Consider the following 23,213-nt stretch of genomic DNA (forward strand, 5'->3'; position numbering starts at 1 on the left):
TTATTTATTTTACTTGTACATGTTTATTCTATTTATTTTATTTGGTTTATATGTTTTGCTGTCTGCCCCCCCCCCCCACCCTTCTAGACTGTGAGCCCACTGTTGGGTAGGGACCGTCTCTATATGTTGCCGACTTGGACTTCCCAAGCGCTTAGTCCAGTGCTCTGCACACAGCAAGCGCTCAATAAATACGATTGAATGAATAAATGATCCTCCTCTCAGGCAGCCTCTGCCCGTCTTCCCATGATCCCTCTCTCCCCCTCCTCCCCCGCCTTACCTCCTTCCCTTCCCCACAGCACCTGTATATATGTTTGTACGTATTTATTACTCTATTTATTTATTTCACTTGTACATATCTATCCTATTTATTTTATTTTGTTAATATGTTTGGTTTTGTTCTCCGTCTCCCCCTTCTAGACTGTGAGCCCACTGTTGGATAGGGGCCGTCTCTAGATGTTGCCGACTTGGACTTCCCAAGCGCTCAGCACAGTGCTCTGCACACAGTGAGCGCTCAATAAATACGATTGATGATGATGATGATGTTGGGTAGGGACCGTCTCTATATGTTGCCAACTTGGACTTCCCAAGCGCTTAGTCCAGTGCTCTCCACACAGTAAGCGCTCAATAAATACGATTAATGATGATGTTGGGTAAGGACCGTCTCGATATGTTGCCAACTTGGACTTCCCAAGCGCTTAGTACAGTGCTCTGCACACAGTAAGTGCTCAATAAATACGATTGATGATGATGATGATGATGTTGGGTAGGGACTGTCTCGCGTCTCGATACGTTGCCAACTTGGACTTCCCAAGCGCTTAGTACAGTGCTCTGCACACAGTAAGCGCTCAATAAATACGATTGATGATGATGATGATGATGGCATTTGTTAAGCGCTTACTATGTGCAAAGCACTGTTCTAAGCGCTTGGGGGATACAATGTGATCATGTTGTCCCACGGGGGGCACGTAGTCTTAATCCCCATTTTTACAGATGAGGTAACTGTGGCTCAGAGAAGTTAAGTGACTTGCCCAAGGTCACACAGCAGACTTGTGGTGGAGCTGGAATTCGAACCCATGACCTCTGACTCCAAAGCCCGGGCTCCTCCCGCTGAGCCACGCTGCTTCTCTAATGATGATGTTGGGTAGGGACCGTCTCGATATGTTGCCGACTTGGACTTCCCAAGCGCTTAGTCCAGTGCTCTGCACACAGTAAGCGCTCAATAAATACGATTGATGATGATGTTGGGTAGGGACCGTCTCGATATGTTGCCGACTTGTACTTCCCAAGCGCTTAGTAATAATAATAATAATAATAATAATAATAATAATAATAATAATAATAATGGTATTTATTAAGCGCTTACTATGTGCAAAGCACCGTTCTAAGCGCTGGGGAGGTTACAAGGTGATCAGGTTATCCCATGTGGGGCTCACAGTCTTAATCCCCATTTTACAGATGAGGTAACTGAGGCTCAGAGAAGTTAAGTGACTTGCCCAAGGTCACACAGCAGACTTGTGGTGGAGCTGGGATTCGAACCCATGACCTCTGACTCCAAAGCCCGTGAGCTGCTCTGCACACAGTAAGCGCTCAATAAATACGATCGATGATGACGTTGGGTAGGGACCGTCTCGATATGTTGCCGACTTGGACTTCCCAAGCGCTTAGTCCAGTGCTCTGCACACAGTAAGCGCTCAATAAATACGATTGATGATGATGTTGGGTAGGGACCGTCTCGATATGTTGCCAACTTGTACTTCCCAAGCGCTTAGTAATAATAATAATAATAATAATAATAATAATGATGGTATTTATTAAGCGCTTACTATGTGCAAAGCACCGTTCTAAGCGCTGGGGAGGTTACAAGGTGATCAGGTTATCCCATGTGGGGCTCACAGTCTTAATCCCCATTTTACAGATGAGGTAACTGAGGCACAGAGAAGTTAAGTGACTTGCCTAAAGTCACACAGCTGACAATTGGTGGGGCCGGGATTCGAACCCATGACCTCTGACTCCAAAGCCCGTGATCTGCTCTGCACACAGTAAGCGCTCAATAAATACGATCGATGATGACGTTGGGTAGGGACCGTCTCGATATGTTGCCGACTTGGACTTCCCAAGCGCTTAGTACAGTGCTCTGCACACAGTAAGCGCTCAATAAATACGATAAAAAAAATACGAATGAATGAATGAATGAATGAATGAATGAATGAATGAAGTTCCCCAGCGCTCAGTCCGGCGCCTGCGCGCCGTAAGCGCTCAGCCAATACGATTGATTGATTGGTTGCGCGGGACGATGACGTCACGCGTCGGTCCGTCCGTCCCCGCCGCAGTGCGCGTGCGCCGCGATGAGCAAGGCGGAAGTTTCCCGTGAGGGCGGGGACGACGGCCGGGATGGGCCGCCGATTGCGGAAATCCTGAGGAGAAACGGGCCCGACCCGACCGGATCGGACCGGATCGGACCGGACCGCCGACCCTCCGACGACCCTCCGACCCGCCGACCCCCCCACCGACCCCCGGTTGGTAGCCGGACCGGAGGAGGGACCCGGCCCCGAGCCCCACCCGCCCGTCGCCATGGCATCGCCGTCCTCCAACCTCCAGGTAACAATGATAATAATGATTGCATTTATTACGCGCTTAACTGTAATAATAATGATGATGGTATTAAGCGCTTACCGTGTGCAAAGCACTGTTCTAAGCGCTGGGGGGATACCAGGCCATCAGCTCGTCCCATGTGGGGCCCACAGTCTTGAGCCCACCTTTGGGTAGGGACTGCCTCTATATATTGCCAACGTGGACTTCCCAAGCGCTTAGTACAGTGCTCTGCACACAGGAAGCGCTCAATCAATACGATTGATTGATTGATTGATTCATCCCCATTTGACAGATGAGGTCACTGAGGTCCAGAGAAGGGCCCAAAGTCACGTAGCTGACAAGTTCTCCCCCCTGGCCTGGAATGCCCTCCCTCCGCACATAGTGATAATAATAATAATAATGGCATTTATTAAGCGCTTACTGTGTGCAAAGCACTGTTCTAAGCGCTGGGGAGGTTACAAGATGATCAGGTTGTCTCACGGGGGGCTCGCAGTTTTAATCCCCATTTTGCAGATGAGGTAACTGAGGCACAGAGAAGTAAAGTGACCTGCCCAAAGTCACCCAGCTGGCAATTGGCACATCCGCCAAGCTAGCTCTCTGCCTTCAAAGCCCTACTGAGAGCTCACCTCCTCCAGGAGGCCTTCCCAGACTGGGCCCCTTCCTTCCTCTCCCCCTCCTCTCCCTCTCCCCATCCCCCCCCCCCACCTAATTCCCCTCCCCACAGCACCTGTAGATATGTTTGTACATATTTATTACTCTATTTTATTTGTACATATTTATTCTATTTTACTTTGTTAATATGTTTTGCTTTGCTCTCTGTCTCCCCCTTCTAGACTGTGAGCCCACTGTTGGGTAGGGACTGTCTCTATATGTTGCCGACTTGTACTTCCCAAGCGCTTAGTACAGTGCTCTGCACACAGTAAGCGCTCAATAAATACGATTGATTGATTGTCAGAGCTAAACTTTCTTCCCCAGTTGCCTCTAGACTGTAAGCTCGTTGTGGGCAGGGAATGTGTCTTTTTATTGTTATATTGCACTCTCCCAAGCACCCAGTACCCTGCTTTGCACACAGTAAATGCTCAATAAATGCGATTGGAAAGATGAATGACTGAATGAAACCCTCAGTTCTCAGTCCTAAAAGGGGGGACCTAGGCTGGCCTCCGATTCCTCATGATTCCTCTGTCATCATCAGCCGTTGGTGTGGCGATCAGACAGAGGCCCTGGTCCAGCACAAGTGCCAATCTGGGCCAGAGTTGGGCATCAGGTGCTCATCACGCTCTTGAGAGTCTTGGACCCATCTAAAGGGCAGTTGGAGGACTCAATCAATCAATCAATCGTATTTATTCATCATCATCATCAATCGTATTTATTGAGCGCTTACTATGTGCAGAGCACTGTACTAAGCGCTTGGGAAGTACAAATTGGCAACATATAGAGACAGTCCCTACCCAACAGTGGGCTCACAGTCTAAAAGGGGGAGACAGAGAACAAAACCAAATATACTAACAAAATAAAATAAATAGAATAGAATAGATATGTACAAATAAAATAAATAAATAAATAAATAGAGTAAAAAATATGTACAAACATATACAGGTGCTGTGGGGAAGGGAAGGAGGTAAGATGGGGGGATGGAGAGGGGGATGAGGGGGAGGAAGGAAGGGGCTCAGTCTGGGAAGGCCTCCTGGAGGAGGTGAGCTCTTAGCAGGGCCTTGAAGGGAGGAAGAGATTTATTGAGTGACTACTGTGTGCAGAGCACTGTACTAAGCACTTGGGAAGTACAAGTTGGCAACATACAGAGACAGTCCCTACCCAACAATGGGGTCACAGTCTAGAAGGGGGAGACAGAGAACAAAACCAAACATAGTAACAAAATAAAATAAATAGAATAGATATGTACAAGTAAAATAAATAGAGTAATAAATATGTACAAACATATAGATCCATCTTGAGGACAATGAACTAATTTAGGGCAGACCCACGTGTCCAGGTACCCCCACCAAGCCCCCCATGCTAACTTAAGACAAACCCCAAGCCTCCAGAGCCCTCAGACACGACGCTTTACTCGGCGGACCTCCAGACAGAGGAGGACCCCAGTCGAAATGCCGTGGGTCACAACTGGCTAGAGTCAGTGGCTGCTGACAGCCCTCCCGTATTTCAGATAAGGAGAAGCTCACGACGTCGTCCGTGTTATGCTGGACATGCATCACAATACGATATTGGTGGAGGGGGCCGCTTTGCATAAGTATAAAGATTTTGCATGGTGCGAAAGCATCCCTCCTGGGGGACCCTTAAATATCCCACTTGCCCCAGGGTCCTTTGTGTTCCTCTTCCAGATCAGTATGAAGTCCATCACAGCATCGTGTCTACCAACTTTGTTATAGTGTTATGATTTACTCTCCCAAGCACCAAGTCCAGTGCTCTGTGTACTGTAAGTGTTCAGTTGATACCATCGGTGATTGATTGGATCAGAGCCAGGGAACTTGGTGGCTAAAATCAAGGCCAAAAATGAGAAACACAACTCTAATCATTGTAAGTGTTAAAGCACTTACTAGGTGCCAAGCCCTCTGGTAGACACAGTACCATCAGATCAAACACAGTCTCTCTGTCCCACAAGGGGCTCACCGCTTAAGTGGGGAGAAAGAACTGGTATTTCATCCTCATTTTCTGGATGAGGAAACCGAGGCATAGAGCAGTCATTTTACTTGCCCAAGGTCATTCAGCGTGCCCTAGTGGTAGAGCACGGGCCTGGAAGGCCAAAGGACCTGGGTTCGAATCCTGGCCCAGCCACTCATCTGCTGAGGGACCTTAGGCAAGTCACATAACTTTTCTGTGTCTTAGTTACCTCATCTGCAAGATGGGGATTAAGACTGTGAGCCCTGTGTGGGGCATGGACTGTGTCCAACCTGATTAGCTTGTTTCTACCCCAACACTTAGTAGAGTGCTTGGAACAAAGTAAGTGCTTAACAGACACCATTAAAAAAAAAAGTGGTGGAGCTGGAATTAAAATCTCCTGACTCCCAGTCCTGTGCTCTTTCCGCTAAGCTACGCTGCTCTCCTAAAGCAAGAATCCCAGCAGAGCTTTCAGCAGACATGGGAAGCAGACGGGGCCTGCGTTTTAGGACCGAGAACTGATGGGTTCGCGTCATCCGACTACTTGGGGACGCAAGTGTGGCTCTGACGTTTCTGCAGCCCCGCGTGTGACAGTACGCGCCAGGGACGGCGGGCGGGCGGGTGGGGTGGCCCGGGGTAGGAAGATTCTCGAGGAGGAGGTGGGTCGAGTCGGAAGGGCCTGTGTCCCCTCTCCTGCTACCTCCAGCCACAGGATTTGCAAAAAGGAAGGGAACTGGGGAAAGAGACACCCGGCCAGTAGTTCTGCCGAAATCAGCTTCTCATTCAGCTTATTTCCAACCCCTTGAAAAACTCATACACATTCTCAGGTTGAAGGTGATGATGCTGATGATGGGCTCAGTGTGTTCCTCTTCCAGATCAGTATGAAGTCCATCACAGCATTGTGTCTACCAACTTCGTTACAGTGTTATAATTTACTCTCCTTTGTGTTCCTTTGTGGAGGGGTGGGCCTCTGTCCGGGGATCCGGGCCCAAGAGAACCTGTGGAAAGGAATCGACGGGAGCGCTCTTGATTTGCACCTGCGTTCTCTCATCCCTCCCCATCACCTTCCTGCCGTCCTCCAGGGCTCCTGATCAACTTTCCCATGTAGTCACGAGGAATTTTGTTTTGGTTCCTATCATCATCGGCAAGAACTGCTTCTCGCAAGTGTGAATAGTAATTATCGTGGTATTCCTTAAGCACTTTCTAGGCGCCAAGTGCTGATTAAAGAACAGACTTCTCAGATCAGACACAGGCACCTTCCCACAAGGAGCTCAGTCTAGGAGTGAGGGAGAGCAGGGGAAAGAGTTCAAGAGCAAGGGCAGCTATTTTTATAGATAACTTTGGTAGGTTGCTTTTTTTGTTTTAACGGTTTACTAGCTATCAGATTTAATAGTAATGTTAACTACTGTCCCAATTCACCAATGAGCTTTAAGCGGCAATCTTTTGAATCTAGAATTTGGGAGAGTTAGTGTAAATTTGCTGCTTCTACTATTTCTTTTCTTGGATATATTATGTGAAGCACGTCCCTGTTGGAGTCTCTTTTTTAATTAGTAGTACTAGTAATAACAGGATTTATCAAGTGCTTTCTGTGTGCAGAACACTGTATTAAGCACTGGGAAAGAATACAGAGGCAGGAATTAGACAGAGAAGGACCTGGTGTTAGGTACATGAGGAGAGATGAAACCAAACACCCAGACAACATAAAGACAACAAACAGCTCAGTTGGACACTGTGGCTAGAGGAGCAGAATTTCAGGCACCTGACAGCTAAGGGTTGACAGTGATTGCTGCAGTAGCCACCACCACTGTGTCCTGAGGTCAAAGGGTGGCGACTGCTTTTTTCCTTCCCCTGGGTAGGGGGGGGGCAGGTCAGGATGGAGGTTCCTCCGTGACACGGAGCAGGGTGCGGGGTCCCGGAGAGGCAGTGGGGCGTTACTGAGGAAAAGGAGAAAGAGACCGAGGGCCCTGGAATGATCCCTGTGGATTTATACGACCACCTGGGCGGGGAACGCTCTGCAGTGGCATAGCCTCTCGGTTTGCATGGTGGGAGCAGGGGCCCAGCGGGCCGCACCGGGAAGTAGTCACACGGCCATCCAAGGGGTAGCGAGCGAGGTCTTCGATCTTCTGCGTCTAAGTGAGAGGACGAGGTTCCCCTAGCCTTTACTCCGGCTCCAGTGCTTCAGAATGGGTTGGCAAGGCAAGATATCACCCCAGCTCTCAGGGCCGTTGGTCGTTCTGGGCGTCTGCACCTCCCTGGAAGGTGATTCCGAGAGGCTGCCGAGTGAAAGGGGCTGAAAACGGCAAGAGGTCTGAAGGATGTCCTCAGAGTCTGATGAGAGATCATTTTCCTTTCTGTAGGAAACATACAGCTGCTGGGGTCTTCTAGTGTCTTCCAGAGACGATTGAGCAGTCCTTTTCCTTCCTTATTCAGTTGAACCATTTCATTGAATTGGGTCGTTTCTGATAGATTTATATTTTGTGATTTGTATGAAAATGTCATGGGTCTTTAGCGATAGATGTTGAATAAATTCAGCATGCTATAAGACTATTTTGGTGGTCTCCCAAAGGTAGGGTGCTCCAACATTGTACCTTAAGAAAGGGATGTACATTAAAAAGAAAATACAAACTCCATGGAAAATTCAAGGGTAGAATTTCATTCGTTTCGGGTTACTTTGCCATTTTCATAACTTCCGAGTTCAGGATCCCGTATTCCAGAGAGAAGAGCGATAATCCGAGTTGTCCTCAGTGTTATATCTTCAGTGATTAAACTGTGCACTAGTCATGGCAAAATAATGGTAGTGTTTGTTAAGCTGTTATGAGAAGCTGCATGGCTCAGTGGAAAGAGCACGGGCTTTGGAGTCAAAGGTCATGGGTTCAAATTCCGGCTCCGCCAATTGTCAGCTGTGTGACTTTGAGCAAGTCACTTAACTTCTCTGTGCCTCAGTTACCTCATCTGTAAAATGGGGATTAAGACTGTGAGCCCCCCATGGGACAACCTGATCACCTTGTAACCTCCCCAGTGCTTAGAACAGTGCTTTGCACATAGTAAGCGCTTAATAAATGCCATTATTATTATTAAGCATCAGCAAACAGACTGGAGGGGAGGGAAGAGAGAGAGAACAAGATAGAGAGAGCATGCTTGAGTGAATGAGCACAAACTAGCAGAGCCCATGTGTCCCGCACCTACCCCTGGTGGAGCGGGTTCTTTTCCCCCACCTCTGCAGGGTCCATTGTCAGGCTGAAAGGCCACCGCAGTCACCACTGTCACCGCCACTGCTGTCACCACTGCTTCCCTAGGCTGGCCCTGGTTTCCAGGGCCACTCGCCATCCACTCCCTCCAGGCCGGAGCCCCAGAGGAGCTGCTGGCCTGCACAGCACCCAGCCCTCCGCCCTCCAGTGAGGAAGTGGGCTGCTCCCAAGAGGCCAACGAGGACCAATGTCCACTGGATTTGTTCCTGACACTGCAGCTCCGGTCACTGGCCCAGGGGGGCCGGTCATCTGCCTGCCTCTGGCAGTCAGGAGTTGGGGGACGGGCGGGCCATGGGCCTCTCCTTGTGGCTCCCTCTCTCTCTCTCCCTGGCCTGCCGCCACCTCCCCGCTGTGAGTCCCTCGAGGGACAGGGTCCGACTCTAATTCCTACATGTATACTCTTTCCCAGCGCTTAGTATGGTGCTCTGCCCACAGTAAGTGCTTAATAAGGAATAATGACTACTTTTATTATGTTATTTCGTAAACACTTCCTATGTGCCAGGCACCATTTGAAGTACTGGGGTAGATTCAAGGTAATCAGGTTGGACCCAGTCCACATCCCCCATGGGGTTCCCAGTCTTCATCCCCATTTTGCAGATGAGGTCACCGAGGCCCAGAGAAGTGAAGCGACTTGCCCAAGGTCACACAGCAGACAAATGGCGGAGAGGGGATTAGAACCCAGGTCCTTTGGACTCCCAGGCCTGTACTCCATCCACTAGGCCACGCTGCTTCTCTACTACTTACTTTGGGCCACTTTTCCCATTAAGGGGGAGTCAGAAAATAGTATCGTTCTCTTCACAAATTCCATTGTCTCGTGTTCTATTTAGTGGTGGGAGTCCAGGGGCGTTTTAGTAAATTGCAGCCTTTCTAAGGTGCACATGTGTAATTGCTTTTGTGGGGGGCGGAGGGGGGGCGTCCACAGGGATAAGTATGACTCCTTAGCACCCCCAAAATGGACTCCGCTAGACTTTTCAAAGAGTTGGACCACTGCTGCAAGCAGAGCGCTTTTCTCTTTAATCTTGTGATTGCTTGTTTCTCATTACATCGTTGCATATCTGTCCTTACAGAAAGCAATAGACCTCGCCAGCAAAGCAGCACAAGAAGACAAAGCGGGGAACTACGATGAAGCCCTCCGGCTATACCAGCATGCTGTGCAATATTTCCTCCACGTCGTTAAGTGTAAGGCTGAAGCCATTAACTAATTCTTTAACATTTGGAAACAGTTATCAAGCCCCAAATGACTTCCGAGTAAAAGAGTCTGATGATGTGATGATGATGACGTGAGGAACTTCAGCAGGCCCTGTGCCTGAAAGCAAGGGAAGCAGCATGGCCTGGTGGGAGTCAGAAGGCCCGGGAGCCAGAAGGACCTGGGTTCTAATTCTGGCTCTGCCACTCATCTGCTGTGTGATCTTGGGCGAGTCGCTTCACTTCTCCGCATCTTAGTGACCTCATCAGTAAAATGGGGGTGAAGACTGTGAGCCCCATGTGGGACAGGGACTGTGTCAAACCTGATTAGCTTGGATCTACCCCAGTGCTTAGAACAGTGCTTGGCACATAGGAAGCGCTTAACAAATACTATCATTATTATTATGTGAATATGCGAAGTGACAACTCTGTGTTTGTTTATAGGAGTGAAGGGAAGGCCCTTTCCCATGCTAAGTTTTTCCAGAACGCAGGCTCTCCCTGCAGGTTTTGGCCAGAATGCATCAGTGGGATTAGGGATCGCATCTGTCCGGATGCAGCACAGTTTGGGGTCAGAGGAGATGGGGCACTCTCCCACTGGTGTAGTACCCGCAGGGTGAGGTGGACCGTCTGGGTCCTCCTTAGCACGCACACTCAGCGAGGATGCATTCCCCCACTCTAGGAGTACTGTGGGTGTATTCTGGTCCCGGATACTGATTGAATGGAAATATCGTGTTGGACTCTTGTTCCTTGGACGAGATTCGAGTTCCAAAAAATTAGAGCAATCAAGTGTGTAGCCCACGGCACTGAAAAGAAGTGGCATAATTTGTAACGTGAGCAAGAGAGACAGGGCCATTGGATATGTTTGACAAGAACTATATACGTTTGTTCTTGAAGTAGAGCCTTTTAATGTTTCTTCATCATATTTGCCCTTTTCTTGAATTTCAACATTAAAAAGGAGCCAGGGAAAACGAATTGGTCTAATGGCATTTCTGGGTTCCTGAGTGAAACATTAGACAAACACCTCCCGTTAAGTCCTAAAATGAGTGAGTTTCAACCTAGGTTTTTTTCTTTTCAAGGTACTCATTAAATGCTTACTATGTGCCAGATACTGTACTAAGCTCTGGGGTGGATACAAGCTACTGTCTTAATCTCCATTTTGCAGATGAGGTAACTGAGGCACAGAGAAAGAAAGTGACTTGCCCAAGGCCACACAGCAGACAAGTAGCGGAACTGGGATTAGAACCCAGGTCCTTCTGACTCCTAGGCCTGAGCTCTATCCATTAGGCCCCGCTGCTTCTCGGGATTTATGGGAGTCACCTCGGTCTGGTGGGTTATCAAGGCCCTGCCTGCAGTTAAAAGACACTTTTGTGAGAAAATGGAAATTTGGGGCAATTTAAATATGCATGATGCAAATTTAAGGTGTTTTAAAGTGGGTCATGTCACTAACTCTTTTTAATTACAGTGTTCAAGCAGGTGGATTTTATAATTTCATCCTTCCCACTCTCTTGCATTTCCGAGCACCTTTCTGCAGATATATATGTAGATATAAGGGCGAAGCCGAAATACAGAAAGCTAATTGGGAACTTAGAATATTTTCTATGTGGTTAATGTTAGTAGATAGTATTACTGGTTTATGTAATTCGTGGTTTTATGTATGACTGAAAATAACCTTTTTTAAAAAAATTAACAGAGTGATTGTTATTTAGCTCCCAGTAATGGGGCTGGTAGAGAAATCAAAGCTTTCATCCTTATTTCATATATTTGGAAAGAGCTGGTGGAGTGGGAAAGAGGGAGGAAATGCTAGTTCATTTCCTACCGGGTACAAGTGTTTTTAGGAAATGGAACTGAGGATTCGATTCACTTGCTGCTTGGTTCTCTAATGAAGAGTCGTGTCTGTCTTTTCCTCATTAGATGAAGCACAGGGTGACAAAGCCAAGCAAAGTATCAGGGCAAAATGCACAGAGTATCTCGATAGAGCTGAGAAACTGAAGGAGCACCTGAAGAAGAAGGAGAAAACTCCAAAGAAGCCAGTGAAGGAGGAACAACCCAGCACAGCTGATGAGAAAGAGTATGTATTCCAGAGGAAACTTAAAACATTGTTCCTTTCAATTCTATTGGGAATTTAACACAGGGAATCCCAGCCCTGAATGATGCTAACGGCTTAGAAACAATGCTTCAGATTGTCCGATGCCCACTCCTGCAAGTTTAACCCACCAACTTTCCCCAAATTTGTCCTCGTGCAGTCCCGGATGGATGGAGAGCAGTTTCCAGCCAGTGCTCAGCCCCTGGATGGCAGCTAGCCCCGCAGGCCCTTCTTGGGGCGCCAGGCCCATTGGGGAGAGTCCCGCTGGCTTCAGAGCAGGCCGGGGCCCGAGAGGAGCTCTCCTGGTGAGGAGGACTAGGCTCTGCCACCCAGGGTCGCCGTGGTCTCTCCCCCACATCCCCAAGGACTCAGCCACCTGAGGATTACAGGGAGAAGGGATCACTAGACCTCCGGGCCCTCTGGCAATGGAGAGGAAGTCACTCTGGACTGGCAGCCCTCTGGGCTTCTTGGCACAGGCTCAACCCAAGTAGCAGAGTTTGTGCTCACTTTCTTTTGCCGCCCAGGCTCAGGCCCTCTTCCCTCCAACCTCTGCTGGGTGAAGCTGGGGAAGAGAGAGGAGTGGGAGGGCCTTTCTGATATTGGCCACAAACTACAGAGTGACGTTACCTTAGATCTCCCTGGAGCCGTTCTTTTTTCAAGTTTCTGGTGTGTAGCTCTTTGATAGACAGGACTTGGAATCCAGAGCATTCATCTTCAAGAGTTAAGCTCCTCAGCACACCAAGCTTTTGGCAGGGCCAGGCTCCTCCTGTGAAATTCAAAGGCTCTCAAAAGTGGTTCTGTCAGTTTCATTTCAAAAAGGTTTTCTTGACAGTGCTTCGCATTTGAACTTCTCGTCCTCACCGAAAGTGAAATCATCATCATCAGTGGTATTTATTAAGTGCTTACTCTGTGCAGAGCGCTGTCCTAGCCACTTGAAAGAGCACAGTACAACAGAGTTAGTAGACATCCCCTGCCACAGCGACCTCACAGTCTAGAGATGTTTGAATTTATATCGCTTTCTAACTTGCCGTAGCCCTTTTTCATTTGAGACAAAGAATGACCGTTGACATCTTATTTTTATCAGGAACGACAGTGATGGGGAAGGAGAATCTGATGACCCCGAAAAGAAGAAGTTGCAGAATCAACTTCAAGGTCACTTTGAGATTTCCCTTTGGTTTCATTGTCTAGAACCCTGGTGAACTACTAGAGTTGAATCACTTACTTTATTCCATAGGACTTCTGTTCTAGCCCAGAGCCCTGGGTTATGTACTTGGGAACATCATCGTCATCATCATCATGAAAATCATAACCTTGGTATTTGTTAAGTGCCTGATATTTGTCCAGCCCTGTTCTAAGCAGTGGGTAGATACAAGCTAATCAGGTTAGATTCATTCATTCATTCAGTCGTAGTCATTGAGTGCTTACTCTGTGCAGAGCACTGTAATAAGCACTTGGGAGAGTACAGTATAACAATAAACAGACACATTCCCACCCCATTACACAAGTTATGCCAGGAATGTACCATGACGTGATGAGGTCCTGGTTGGGCAAGATAACAGTCCCTGTCCCAAATGGAAGGGGTCTCACTGTCTAAGTGGGAGGAGCAACAGATATTGAATCCCAGTTTTACAGGTAATAATAATAATGATGATGACGATGGTAGTTGTTAAGTGCCCAGCAGCAGTGTCAGTAAGAGGTCTCTGAGGCCCACAGGGCCATGTTGTAGAAACGGTGTCGGGAGAGCAGTAAGGGTAGAATCCCCACTCTCTCTCGGAGTCTGATTAACCTATTTCTGCCCCAGCGCTCAGAAGAGGCCTTGACCCACAGTAAGCGTTCATCGAATTCCATAAAATCCTCCCAAACTCTTAATTGTGTTTTGCAGAATCCCCTGAATCGAGTCATTCAGCTAGCTCTGTTCTTGTTTCAAATTAAATCTAAAAGCCAAATGGAAGGGGCTCTGCCTGTGCCAACCAGGATTTTGAGGTTGCAAAGCCAGATGGCCACCCCTGCCAAAGCAGTGAATCAGAATTCAGATAGCCAAGCAGATGCAGTAGGTTTTTAGTGGGTTGGTTTTTTTTTTTAAGGAGGAGGGGCGTTGTGTTTCGTATTGGAAAGGAAGAAACTCACAGTGCAGTTGCGGTGGGACACATTGCCCAGCTAATGTCTTCCAATTGTTTTTACCTTTGGACCTCTTTCTCTACCATAATCCCTTAAAATGTCTTATAACATTTGTTCTGAAGGTGCCATTGTTATGGAGCGACCAAATGTGAAATGGAGTGATGTCGCAGGTCTCGAGGGAGCCAAAGAAGCGCTTAAAGAGGCTGTGATATTGCCCATTAAGTTCCCTCATCTCTTTACAGGTGAAAACCTTTTTTCCAGTCTTCATTTTTAAGTAATGGGCAGTGAGGCAGCTGGAGAGGTAGCCTGGGAAGCTGCTGCCCTTTAGCTCCCATTTGCAGGATTCAGGGTGGTGTTGGAAGAGAGTGGGAGAAGAGGAAAGGAGGGGGAAGTCAAGGAAGGCCTCTTGGAGGGGATGTGCTTTCAATAAGGCTTTGGCGGCGGGGAAAAGTCATTGTCAGTTGTAGCTATTGTTCTAGCAGCTCTCAAACAGGAGTCAAGATTCAGTGTGCTTGGCAGCGGCTGCCTCCAGTTACATCTTGAACATCTGGCACGTGAAATTCTTCTACCGAAGTTTGTTTTCTCTCATGCATTGTAGGGAAGAGAACTCCGTGGCGGGGGATCCTCTTGTTTGGACCACCTGGAACTGGAAAATCTTACTTAGCCAAAGCCGTAGCAACCGAAGCCAACAACTCTACTTTTTTTTCAGTATCATCCTCCGACCTTGTCTCAAAGTGGCTGGGAGAAAGCGAAAAGTAAGTGAAATAGTAGAGCCTTCTCTGAACAGCAATTCGGTCATCCTACAGTAATAATAATAATAATGATGGCATTTATTAAGTGCTTACTATGTGCAAAGCACTGTTCTAAGCGTTGGGGAGGTTACAAGGTGATCAGGTCCCACGTGGGGCTCACAGTCTCAATCCCCATTTTACAGATGAGAGGTAACTGAGGCACAGAGAAGTGAAGTGACTTGCCCAAAGTCACACAGCTGACAATTGGCAGAGCTGGGGTTTGAACCCATGACCTCTGACTCCAAAGCCCGGGCTCTTCTCCACTGAGCCATGCTGCTTGGAGTCATCTTTTATAGAAAATTCTCCACTGCTTTTGGAAATACTTATTTCTTTGCAACTTTAGATGCAAGTTCTCAGCGGAAATAATTTGTCGTATTTATTCGATACATGGCATCATATTCTTGGGGCTTTAAGGAAATTCCAAGCACTTCTGACTGGGCTGTTGCTTTCTCTTACTCATGTTCTTTAGTCCTGCCGATCCCTCCGTCTGTCATGGTGTTCCATGGAGTCTGCCGGGAGGAAAACTGGTGCCAAAAGCTTGTGATTGTTTGTGTTCAGGGAATAGAGAAGAACGGAGAATTGGGGACCACGACTCCAGTCTTCAAAGAGAGCACTCCCTTTGTTAGAATCATTGCTTTGGAATCAGCGTGGCGGATTTTAGGGATACAAGTAGCATTTGTGTGGCATTGCATTAGATTGTAAGGCCCTTGAGGCCAGGGAATGCGGTTGTCCCTTCTGTGGTACTCTCCCAAGCGCTTAGTACAATGTCCTGCATTTGAGAGGTACTGAGTAGCTGCTTTTGGTTGATTGAAGGGTGAAGGCAGACAGGCTTAGTGGTTTTTTTTTGTTTTTTCTTAGTCGGCCAAACTCATTGCCCCTTTTTGTTCTAATAATAATAATAATAATGTGTGGTATTTAAGCCTGCATGATATGCTGCTATTTAAGCAGCTACTATGTGCCAGGCACTGTACTTAATGCTGGGGCACTTATGCACCCTGCGATGTGATGCCGTCGTACATCCGGACATTCAAGGACGGGATCAAAAACAACAGAAGAGCAAGTTGTTCCTTGAATACCAGGAAGAGCAGAACTCAAATGCATTCGTAGACGACTTAGCCAGCAAGCTCTGTCCAGGCAGTTAAATCGGTTGTGTGTAGATCAGCGATGCGCAGGTGATTCTGTGCCAAAGCAGCATGGCCCAGTGTATGGGGCACAGGCCAAGAAGTCGGAAGGACCTGGGTTCTAATTCTGTCTCTGCCACTTGTCTGCTGTGTGAGCTTGGACAAGTCACCTCACTTCTCTGGGCCTCAGTTACCTCATCTGTAAAATGAGGATTAAGATTGTGAGCCCCATGTGGGACATGGACTGTGTCCAACCTGATTATCTTGTATCTACCCCAGCCCGTAGAACAGTGCTTGACACATGGTAAGTGCTTAACAAATACCATTAGAAAAAAAAATGGACGTCTTTTGGATCATGGCACTCTTTTGGCAGGTTTAGCTGACCTCAAGCAATAATTGTAATGTAATTGTCCTCTGACTCATTAGAAAAAAACAGTGCAAAATGGAGGACATCATCCCGCTACTAAGTAAGGAAAATTCTGAGCACATTGGGCCTCTTAAGATTCATGGGTGGCATGTAGAGATTGCTTGTTAGAGAGCAAGACTTAAAGTTATGATATTAAGATATGTTTCCTTTGCAGACAGACTCAGTGATATCTTCCGTGGAGTGCCTTCATTGCTTTTTTTTGAGATGTTGTTCAGAATGTCTTTTTATTTTCAGGCTGGTCAAGAATTTATTCCAGCTTGCCAGGGAGAACAAGCCTTCCATCATTTTCATCGACGAGATCGATTCTTTGTGCGGCTCAAGAAGTGAGAATGAAAGTGAGGCTGCCAGGAGAATTAAGACCGAGTTCCTGGTTCAAATGCAAGGTAGGAGGAACGGCTTAAATACCGAAGAGCAGAGCGATTGAGAATCATCATGGACATCAACCTGTCCGTCAGTGGTGAAGAAGTGGCATTTCTCAGGCTGTGCTTATAGATGACTCTGGGCAAGCCTGGTGCTGGGGTAGAAACCAGATAATCAGGTTCTGAATAACAGTCAATCTGCCCTTTCCCTTCCCTTTTGATAAAACACTGCCAGAATGTCATCCACTGAAACTCGCAAATCGTAAAAGGGGAATGTATCAAAATAAGAAGAACAGCCGTAATTGTTTGTGTTTATTAAGTGCTTACTAGGTGTTGGGCACTATATTAAGCGCTGGGAAAGAGACGAGATAATCTGAACAGACACAGTTCCTGTCCCACATGGGGCTCACAATCTAGGTAGGAGGGAGAACAGGTATTAAATCTCCATTCTAGAAGATGAGGGAAATGAGGCTCAGAGAAGTTAAGTGACTTGCCCAGGGTCACACAGCAGGCAAGTGGCTTCTGTTGTACTCAGCACTTAGAACAGTGCTCAGCGCTTAGAACAGTGTTTTGCACATAGTAAGCGCTTAACAAATGCCATCATTATTATTACTCTCCCCACCTTATGAAGCAATACCTCACACTCAGTACGGGCTCCACAAATACAACTGATTGGTGATTGACTGGTTAGAGAAAAAAGCTCACGTGGTCCCGCTAGCTACAGAGTGCCGTGTGGTGTGAAGGGGACGGGTGAATGGACGCATATAGGCCTTTCCTCCACAATCCAAGCGACCGGTCATTCAGTGTGCTGCCTGGTTTGGTGCAGGTGTCGGGGTGGACAACGATGGAATTTTGGTTCTGGGAGCCACTAATATCCCCTGGGTCCTGGATTCTGCCATCAGAAGGAGGTAAGGTGGGGGCCAAAAGCCTCTTTTTTGTCAGTACAAAGCATGGTGGTGATTCGGCCAGCCAGCGGGAGTCTAGTGAGGAGGCGGAAAGCAACTGCAGAGGTCCTGAAGGCTGAGTCTGGAGCTAGTTAATCTGCAGGGATGGAAGTACAGGTCTGCGGGCGGAAAGCTTTGCCCCATGCCAAGCCTGGAACCGGTGCCTCTCCGTGGGTCCTCGGGGGTCGGACTTGCCAGGCTGCGGGTGCTGGGGCTCGGGCGCCCACGGGCTGTTCTCTGCCTGTGGCTTTTCTGGAGCAGAGACCCATCTTCCCCAGCCTTGGCCAGGAGTGCTGGGACGTGAACCTAGAGGAGGTAGTCCCTTGGTTAGTTGTCGTTTTGAGGCGCCCGGGCCGTCAATCGTTCTTCCCTCAATTCCAACGGTTTTCGGTTTTTGAAGAGTTTGAATGGGATACCAAAATCAAAAGGAACTCAAAAGTGTTTCACTAGCTAAAATACCCAGCAGTGAAAACCTCAGCTTTCCTGGCATTTTCTCTAAATGTTCAAAACAAACCATTTAGGTCTGTCACACTTGGGAGTTTTAAGCTGTTCAGTTCGCCTGAGTGAACGGAGCCCATCATCGAGCTGTCTTCCCTTCACCCGCATTTTCCAGTAATAATTCATCGTCGGAGAAGCCTCACTGCTCTTGCTTCGTCTTCTGTTGTTGGAAAGGGCATCAGTGTGTTAATTGCTTTATGCCAATGCCAGTGATTGAGGGGATTTTTGTTTGCTTTTGGGTTTCAAGATTTGAGAAGCGAATTCATATTCCTCTGCCTGAAGACCACGCGCGGGCAGCCATGTTTAAACTGCACCTGGGAACTACTCAGAACAGCCTGACAGAAGCAGACTTCCGAGAATTAGGGCAGAAGTCACAAGGTTTTTCTGGTGCCGACATCAGCATCATTGTGCGAGATGCGTTGATGCAGCCTGTGAGGAAAGTTCAGTCGGCCACTCACTTCAAAAAGGCAAGTCACACAACGCCCTTCTGGATCTTTAATCTACGTCCTCTCTGTCTGTGGCAGTCAGTCAATCATATTTATTGAGCGATTCATTAGTATTACTCCATGCAGAACACTGTACTGAGTGCTTGGGCAAGTACTGTACAACAGTATAATAGACACATTCCCTTCCACAATGAGTTCGCTGACTCTGGTACCCACCCCACGAGTTTCAGCTCCTGTTGAGTTGGCGAAGAAATCAGTTGAGATTCCGCTTCATCTTTCCTTTTGGAGGACTCTTGACTCTGAGCCCCCTCCTTTCCACCTATAATAATAATAATAATAATGGTATTTATTAAGCACTTAACTATGTGCCAGGCACTGTACTAAGCGCTGGGGGTGGATACAAGCAAATCGGGTTGGACACAGTCCATTTCCCATGTGGGGCTCACAGTCTTAATCCTCATTTTCCAGATGAGGTCACTGAGGCCCAGAGAAGTGAAGTGACTTGCCCAAGGTCACACAGCAGGCAAGTGGCCGAGCTGGGATTCGAACCCATGACCTTTTGACTCCCAGGCCCGGGCTGTATCCACTATGCCATAATAATTATGGTACTTGTTAAGGGCTTACTCTGTGCCAAGCACTGCTCTAAGTGCTGGGGTAGATATAAAGTAATCAGGTTGGACACAGTTCCTGACCTACATTGGGATCACACTCTTAATCCTCATTTTACAGATGAGGTAACTGAGGCCCAGAGCAGTTAAGTGACTCCCCCAAGGTCACACAGCAGACATGTGGCAGAAACAGGATTAGACACTAGGTCTTGACGCCCGGGCCTGTGCTCTGTCCACTGAGCTATGCTGTTTCTGGGGCTGATGTGATTTAGAAGCCCAGTCATGCCTCTCCTCTCCTCTCTCCACCCTCTCCCCAACCCCCATAATCCCCCGTTGAGATTCCCAGCATGCACAGGTACTCTCCTGCTTATCCTTGTATCTTTGTCTGTGCCCTCTGATGGCTTCTGTTCCATCTCTCATCCCCTGACCATAGTTGTCCCATGGGGTTCTGGGCTGGGCCTTCCTTGCTCTTCTCCCCCTTGCGGGGCTGCTCTCTTTGGGGTACTCGTCCACTCACATGGCTTCAGCTTCCATCGCTGATCTGATCAAATCTACTAATTCTAACACTGACCTCTCCCCTGCCCTCCAGTCCTGCCTCTCCACTTGCCTCTGATGGCCCATGGATGGCCCACCTGCACCTCAAATCTGACATGTCCACCACTGAACCATCTTGCCTCCCGAATCCTTCCCTTCTCCCACCGTCCCATCATCATTGTCCCAAAATGACCCCATCATCTTCCCCAATGTGTCATTCGGCACACTTTTCTCCTGTCCTCCGAACCCTCCAATGATTGACCGTCTTCTCCTCTGCCTCAAGGAGAGGTGCTGCCCACAGGCTTCCAGGCTGTCCACTGGCACTCTCACCCCACCTTATTGGCTCTCCTCACCGGCCGCTCTCATGCTCTGTGCTCCTCCTAAACTGTGCCCCACTCTCCCCTTGCCCACCTCTGACATCTTGCTCACGTTGACCCCAGGGCTTGGAACTTCTCGGCCAAATCTGCCAGACCTCAGCCCTCCCCACCTTCAAAGCCCCCCTAAAAAAATCCCCTCTCCTCCCAATAAGCCTTCCCTGATCAATAAGAGGCTTACGCTCACACGGGAGGGACCATGCACTTAGGAATTCATGTATGTATGGATTTTATTGTTTTTCTCCTCATCAATTTTGTTTACCTGCACAGTCGATAGAGTGTTCAATTTTATGCTTTCCAATTCCACCCCTTGTGAATATTTCTGCCCCTCAGAGTGCAAGCTCCTTATGGGCAGAGAATGTGTCCTGTGTTTCCGTTGGACTCTGCAGTTGCTTTATACATCGCATTGTCCGTAAGAGACGCTCAAAAAATTGCATGACCGACACCGCTATCGCCATTTTAAACTTTGTCCATCGGCAGGAATACAAGGCTTATTTGACAGAAAGCAGCCGTGTTTTTATACCTTCAGGTCCGAGGGCCCTCACCCGCTGACCCTAATACCGTGGTAGAAGATATGCTCACCCCGTGTTCCCCGGGTGACCCTGATGCCATCGAAATGACGTGGATGGATGTCCCCGGGGATAAGCTTTTGGAGCCGGTGGTTTCCATGGTGAGAACTTCCATTTGCCTATTTCACATTGAAATGTTCAGGGCAGTAAAGTTACCTTTTCATTTTTTCGCTTTTCCTTGTGAGATCCTGCATTTCTCCTTAATAATAATAATAATAATAATAATGTTGGTATTTGTTAAGCGCTTACTTTGTGCCAAGCACTGTTCTAAGCGCTGGGGTACATTCAAGGTAATCAGCTTGTCCCACGTAGGGCTCACGGTCTTCATCCCCATTTTACAGTTGAGGTAACCGAGGCACAGAAAAGTTAAGTGACTTGCCCAAGACCACACAGCTGACAAGTGAAAGAGACAGGATTAGAACCCCTCTGATTCCCAAATCCAGGCTCTTTCCACTAAGCCACACTCCTTCCTTAGTGGGACGGGCAGAGTCATCCAAGAAAGGCTTTCAGTAGAAACAAGTTTATCGGGACTGTCCGGTGGCTCCCATTTCATTCACGTATCTTGCCTGCCTTCAAGGTTAAGGTTAAATAGTCCTGGTAATTTAGGGGATTTATTAGATGGGGATTAAGATTGTGAGCCCCATGTGGGACAGGAACTTTGTCCAACCTGATCAACTTGTATCTACCCCAGTGCTTAGAACTGTGCTTGGCCTATAGTAAGCGCTTTAACAAGTACCATAATTATTATTATCGTTACAAACAAATCGAGCTGGGCTCAGTCCCTGTCCCATGTGGGATCACAGTCTCAATCCCCACTTTACAGATGAGGTAACTGAGGCACAGAGAAGTGAAGTGACTTGCCAAGGTCACCCAGCAGACAAGTGGCAGAGGCAGAATTAGAACCCATGACTTTGTAACTCTCAGGCCCAGGCTCTATCCGCTATGCCAGGAGTTCTGGTTTGAGAAGGGCTTTGAAGATGGGGAGAGTAGTGGGCTGTCGCTTTTGGAAGGGGAAGGAGTTCCAGGAAAAATGACCTGGAACACCATTACTTAACTTGGCCGGAACATTAATAATATTTTTTTCTTTTCTTTTCTTTTTCCCCCCTCTACCTTTTTCCTGACAGTCTGATATGCTGCGGTCATTAGGGAACACAAAACCCACAGTAAATGAACAAGACCTGTTAAAAATACACAAGTTTACAGAAGACTTTGGCCAAGAGGGGTAAACCAGAGAAAATGGGGAAGCAGCGACCTTGGTCTTTCTCTCTTGGGTATTCATGCCTCTATTGATGGCACAAGGGTAATTGCCAACGGGGAAAAAAAAAAAAATCATTCCTTTCTTTCCACAGACAAGGGGGCGATATCAATCCTCAGAGTTTCTCTAGCTTTTATATTGTATTTCCCTCAAATATCTATTAAATTTCTCCTATTGAAAAGAAACTTCACAAGATGGAGTGCTGTTTTAGAATCATACGGGGCAGCGTAGCAAACGGGAAATGTTCCAGATCTTCTTTAAGCTCAGATGTTTTCTGAAGACAGAAATTCCAATGACTTTCATATGCCCCAGGTCTGACATAAAGCAATTATCATCTCCTCAGACCCAATGGAATTAAAGCTGCTTTTATATCTTGGAGAGGAGAACTGTGTAACAGACCCACATGTATTGTCCAAGTGATTTGATCTGCCTGTGAGCATAATTGTTTCCTTTTGTTCAACCCTAATCAAGAGGATGGGAAGAAGAAATCAGCAGTGCCAGTGATAAGGCCGTAAGGAAGCCAAGGGCCCGGAGACTGGGTTCGGACTCAGCGTGGGCGGCCTTGGCCAGGGGTGGCAGGGTGGGGGGTTGAGGGGTCGCCTCCTGCCAGAGGTTTGGCCTCCTGGGATTCTCGGGGAGCATTGCCTTAAAAAAGCAGCAAGTTTTCCTTTGTAAGCTAGGTCATAGAAACCTGCCACTGTGCTATCTGGAGGAAGAGCTGCTCTAAACGTGGCACGCGCTCTCCCTCGGAGATCAGACTTTGTCCCGGTGTCTCTTTCTGTTAGCAAATCTGAACAAAGGCATGACAGACGGGCCAATAGTTGGAGATACTGGGTCATGAAATACTGTAACAGGAAGCTTTACAACTGGGCTTGGGAGGGTGGCGGAGGAGGCATGCCCACGTACATTGGATTTTTTTCCCTTCATCCCCCCCCACCCCCCCCCCACTTTCCTCGTCTGCCTGGGAATTGAAGGCAGAATTCGCCCAGGCCAAATCCCTTCTCGCATCTTCTTGCCCCTCGATATCAGATGCTGTGCTTCATGGGGGTTGGGAATGGGGATAATGTGTCCCGAGTGAATAAAGCCTCAAAGTGGCATTGGGTTATTTCCAGTAACCTTCTAGGGCGTGTGCATTCTCTGGAGGGTATTTTCCAACACATTAGCATCAGCATTGAGTTGTGCCTTGTCAGTTTGCATTGGCTGGAGATGTTGAGGAGCTCGAGGTCTTTAGCATGCAATACATTCCATCATTCTCTACTCTGCAGTTCTGGCTGCAGATGCTTTTGTTTAGGGTCACTTGCATTACAAAGGATTTTTGCACATTTCAAATGTTCTTCTAAATGGTGACCTTGTCTTTTCTGTACATATTTTGTGTCTTTTCCTTTATACAAGTCTTAGGACTGGTGAAAAGTGCTGTTCTTACCTGAAGTAAAAATGTCCTAATACAA

At 47.7% G+C, this 23,213-nt stretch overlaps 1 protein-coding gene across 1 annotated transcript; it reads left to right on the forward strand.

The window, feature by feature from the left end:
- Positions 1 to 2,377: 2,377 nt before the first annotated feature.
- On the forward strand, positions 2,378 to 23,213 carry VPS4B (vacuolar protein sorting 4 homolog B). The gene is made up of 11 exons (XM_038770399.1): positions 2,378 to 2,598; positions 9,521 to 9,632; positions 11,550 to 11,706; positions 12,806 to 12,873; positions 13,962 to 14,081; positions 14,438 to 14,594; positions 16,413 to 16,561; positions 17,364 to 17,445; positions 18,227 to 18,446; positions 20,471 to 20,611; positions 21,635 to 23,213. The coding sequence occupies exons 1-11, from the start codon at positions 2,572 to 2,574 to the stop codon at positions 21,734 to 21,736; spliced, it is 1,335 nt and encodes a 444-aa protein (XP_038626327.1). The 5' UTR covers positions 2,378 to 2,571; the 3' UTR covers positions 21,737 to 23,213.

Source organism: Tachyglossus aculeatus, chromosome X3 (genome assembly GCF_015852505.1).
Source record: "Tachyglossus aculeatus isolate mTacAcu1 chromosome X3, mTacAcu1.pri, whole genome shotgun sequence".
Taxonomy (NCBI): Eukaryota; Metazoa; Chordata; class Mammalia; order Monotremata; family Tachyglossidae; genus Tachyglossus; species Tachyglossus aculeatus.

Coding starts and splice junctions, on each gene's coding strand:
- VPS4B (XM_038770399.1), top strand. CDS start 2,572: ATGGCATCGCCGTCCTCCAACCTCCAG. Junction 2,599..9,520: donor CGCCGTCCTCCAACCTCCAG/GTAACAATGATA, acceptor CTGTCCTTACAG/AAAGCAATAGACCTCGCCAG. Junction 17,446..18,226: donor GATTCTGCCATCAGAAGGAG/GTAAGGTGGGGG, acceptor TTGGGTTTCAAG/ATTTGAGAAGCGAATTCATA.